Below are 4,449 nucleotides of genomic sequence, written 5' to 3' on the forward strand. Positions count from 1 at the left end.
TATATATATATGTATGTATATGTGTGTGTGCATAAACTGTTATTTATATCTTTTGGACACATTCTTTGCTTGTTTCAGATGGCCGTTACTAACTTTTTTATAATGAAGTTATATTTGTTACATTATTTTAGCTCTAGTCTTGTGGATGGATGTCTGACTTTTTATTTGCACTGGCATGTATGTCACTTATTCAGAATAGGCAAGGCTGTTAAAATAGCTTTAAGGACACATTCTATTGTGTCAGATTAAATGGATTACAAAAAGTACTTATGTGCTGGTTTTCCAGACTTATAAGCATCTTTATCACAAGCACAGTTTTCTTATAGAAAACAGACCGTCAGTATATGAATGTCTTGAAGGAATCTGGTTAGCAACTACATAACAAGCTTCTAAAACAAGGCTAGTGAGTGCATGGCAAGTGCACTGTGTTTTTTAATACATACAATTCTCATTGTACACAGAGTCATCAAGCATATCTTTGCATGGTATTCTACTGAATATGCTGAGGCTTGTTTCTCACAGGAATTGCAGTAGCTGTATATCTCACTACAAACATAGTATGTCTATTCTCTACACAAATGCTAAGCATTATGTTTTCATCTTGAATTAATGTATTTTCATAGCAATTTTATCTCTTCAAGTTTAAATAAGAATGGCCTTGTTTTGTGTTTTTGGTTCATACCTTTTTGTTTGCTGATAATTATTCATATCTACTGTGTATTTATGAAGATTTTGTTGCCAATGAGGTGTAGTCCTTTTGATATGGTCAGTCCTCAAGTAACGTTAGTGTATTGATGAAGGCCAACTGGAATCTAATGCTGGAATCGGTTGATTTGTATATTTGAATTGTGGTAACTTACATTCCAAATAGACACATATGTAATCTTGCAATTATTAATAAATGATTGATTAAATCGTATTTACTTCTGTTCGTTAATATTGTATCTATGGTCTCATTACCTCTCAGGAACGTTCTGTTGTGTTTGTCTCGTGAAGGTAATTTACTTACACAAACATCCTCGAACAATGGAGAAATCAACAGTAGTCATGCTCGCAGTTGTTTGTTTCATATTCAAAATTCTGTTTAGCTGTTGTTTTTGCACCGTCTGGCTGTTAAACAACAACCAGTAAACTTGAACAACAGCGGAAAGTCGAACATCGCGTTCTAATCGCCGAATCAAGCACCTGCAGCGAGGATGACCAATCAAATACAAGAGCTCGTCGCTATGGAAACACCGAACGCTAAAACAGGAAAGAGCAAAGCAGCGTTCAGGAAATCCAGGTGGTTTCAACTCATTAATCATCGTTTTGTTTCACTTCTCACCGTGAGTATACAGCGAATAGATTATTACGGATAAATAAAGCCTTTATACTGTGGCGTCATGTGCTGGTTGCTGAATTACAGCAATTTAAGAGCATGCTGTTTCCTTACTCCATAGTCAGTAGTCCACGATTAGAATTACTCAGTCATAGCTCATAGCTAATACCTGTGTATTAAAGTTGAATTACTATAATATATTATAATTACAATGCATGCCGTTTTTATGAGCTCATATTCATAGAGACTACACGGAGTAATTTTAGAATTCATTTTGTCACACCATTTCATTTAAAAATGAGCTAGTGAAAGAAAAAGGTGAAAACTTCAAAGGTATGGCAACCAGTTAAAGGACCTATGATTATACACTTTCATTACATGTTCATATAAATTTAATAATTTCCTTAAACACATTATGCATCAACTACACAACAGAGGGTTTCGTAATCGTTCCATACAGGAGAACCAATTTTGGTTTCCTACCTAAAGAACCTTGCAGTAAACAGTTTTTAAAAGAGTGAAAAACATTTAAAAATTGTAAATAAGCTTTTTCTACTTTACAGAACCTTTTGTGCAATGGAAAGGTTCCATGGATGTTAAAGGTTCTTTATGGAACCACGGCTGCCAATAAAGAACCTTTATTTTTAAGTGTTGCCAAATAAACAGATAAAAGCCTAACAATCACTCTTGTCACCTTCAGATCAGATAGGTGTAGGATGGCAGGTACATCGCGGCATGACCGAGAGATGGCAATCAGTGCCAAGAAGCAGCTGGCGAATTGTTCAGACCCCATTGAGCGTCTGAGGCTACAGTGTTTGGCACGAGGGTCTGCAGGAATCAAGGGACTGGGCAGGTACAGTATGCATTATATGTGTTGCTTTATATAGACTGAAGTGCAGATATTTGACTACAGTCTGATGTTCTCAGGACTTTTAGGATCATGGATGATGATAACAGTCGCACACTGGACATGAAAGAGTTTCTGAAAGGCCTGAGTGATTATGGTGTGCTCATTGAGAAAGAAGAGGCTATGAACCTTTTTCAACAATTTGACAAGGACGGCAGTGGATTAATTGATTTTGATGAGTTTCTTATCACTCTGAGGGTAAACACACTTAAATGGTGTTGTGTTTCCTTTAGACCAGTTCAGGCTGAGGCCAGTTTAGTGCTCATGCTGTTATTTTCATTCATGTGATTGCAGCCACCTATGTCTAATGCCAGAAAGGAGGTGGTGCTACAGGCATTCAAAAAGCTAGATAAGACCGGAGATGGTGTGATTACAATCGAGGATCTGAGAGGAGTATACAATGTCAAACATCACCCCAAATACCGAAACGGTGAGTGGACCGAAGACCAAGTATTCCGCAAATTCCTGGACAGCTTTGACTCTCCGGATGACAAGGATGGGAAGGTATGAAGATGCTGAAAAACATTCTTTTTTTATCTAAAACATACCGTATCAAGCATAACAGTGTATTAAGAGTACACAGACTGAACGAGATCTTTGGTTTTAAGCATTCACAATCACAATGTTCCCCCGATGGCATCATTACAAGTCATTTTCTGCAGTGTTCTCTTTGATGATGCTATGTCTTCACACATCAGGTCACAAAAGAGGAGTTTTTGAACTACTACTCCGGAGTGAGCGCATCCATTGACACAGATATCTACTTTATATTAATGATGAAAAATGCATGGAAGCTTGACTAAACATCTATTTTTGGGTAAAGAACAAAGACGGTCAACCTTCAGCAAAAGTATGTCTTGTCCCTTTCATGACTCTGTCAAACATTTCATAATAGATTTTATTGTAAACTTTAATATATATATATATATATATATATATATATATATATATATATATATATAAAAAATATACACACATTTTGAGCACATGAGAGCTTAAAAGCAACTGGCAGAGTTTTGACAGGGTTGAGTCTAAAATAATGTGGCAAGTTTACCTTTGGTGTCTAACAACTATTAACTTTGGGGTTTTGGGAATCTACCACACATGATCAAAAAAATCAACCAATTATTTATTGCACACAGTGTTTCTCACTGAAGTCAAGCAGCTGCACTAGTCAATGTATTGTTTTATTCCAGAATCAGCCACACCATCTAACAAATGCAGGTGGTGTGGTATTGTTGCCTGAGTCTTATGATTGTATGCATCCTCTTTATTTGGCTATTGAAAGCTGTCTTTGCACCTGTTCGGATTTCTGTGAGAAACACTCAAAAATTCAAATACAAATTATGTTTGTTATTAATTCACTCCAAAATTGTTCTCTTTCTTTCCGGGTTGGGATGATCCTTTTGCTTTGTGGTTTTGGTGATGAGGGTCTCTGAAAGGGCTACCAGTTTGTTTTATAACATTATTTTCTCTTTTCCATTTACAGGTGACAAGGGATGAATTCTGGAACTATTACAGTGGAGTCAGTGCTTCTATTGACAATGATGTATATTTTATTTTAATGATGAAAAATGCATGGAATTTATGAGGGGTTATGCTTTTAAACAAATTGATAATGCTTGTGAAATCAAAGCAAGTTGATAACCTGACACAACTGAAAAGTGTTTTAGGGATATTAATAATGAATCTGGAAAATCAAATGATAGAAGTACTGTAGAAGCCTAAATTGTGTGTAAAATGTGAGCTTTGTCAGTGGTAACTGATTTTTAGGGTAAATCGCTGCATCATATTTGTGCTGAAACCAGTGTGTATACAGTAGGGAAAACATTTATTTGATCCCCTGCTGATTTTGTAAGTTTGCCCTCTTACAAAGAAATTAAGGGTCTGTCATTTTTAAGGTAGGTTTATTTTAACGTATAGAGACAGAATACCAACCAAAAAATCCAGAAAAAACACATTATATATAGAGTTAGAAATTGATTTGCATTTCAGTGAGTGAAATAAGTATTTGATCCCCAAGCAAAACATGACTTAGTACTTGGTGCAGAAACCCTTGTTGGCAAGTACAGAGGTAAGATGTTTTTTGTTGTTGGTCACCAGGTTTACACACATCTCAGGAGGGATTTTGATCCACTCCTCTTTACAGATCATCTCTAAATCCTTAAGGTTTCTTGGCTTTTGTTTGGCAACTCGAAGTTTCAGCTCCCTCCACAGATTTTCT

General features: G+C 36.0%; 1 protein-coding gene across 1 annotated transcript; it reads left to right on the forward strand.

The window, feature by feature from the left end:
* The first annotated feature begins 2,034 nt into the window (after nucleotides 1–2,034).
* Nucleotides 2,035–3,028, forward strand: LOC107548122 (calcyphosin-like protein). The gene is made up of 4 exons (XM_016228668.1): nucleotides 2,035–2,171; nucleotides 2,246–2,423; nucleotides 2,520–2,729; nucleotides 2,924–3,028. Exons 1-4 carry the CDS (start codon nucleotides 2,035–2,037, stop codon nucleotides 3,026–3,028), a joined length of 630 nt encoding a protein of 209 aa, XP_016084154.1.
* Nucleotides 3,029–4,449: the final 1,421 nt, after the last annotated feature.

The sequence above is a fragment of the Sinocyclocheilus grahami genome, unplaced genomic scaffold, assembly GCF_001515645.1.
Source record: "Sinocyclocheilus grahami isolate Dianchi unplaced genomic scaffold, SAMN03320097.WGS_v1.1 scaffold344.1, whole genome shotgun sequence".
Taxonomy (NCBI): Eukaryota; Metazoa; Chordata; class Actinopteri; order Cypriniformes; family Cyprinidae; genus Sinocyclocheilus; species Sinocyclocheilus grahami.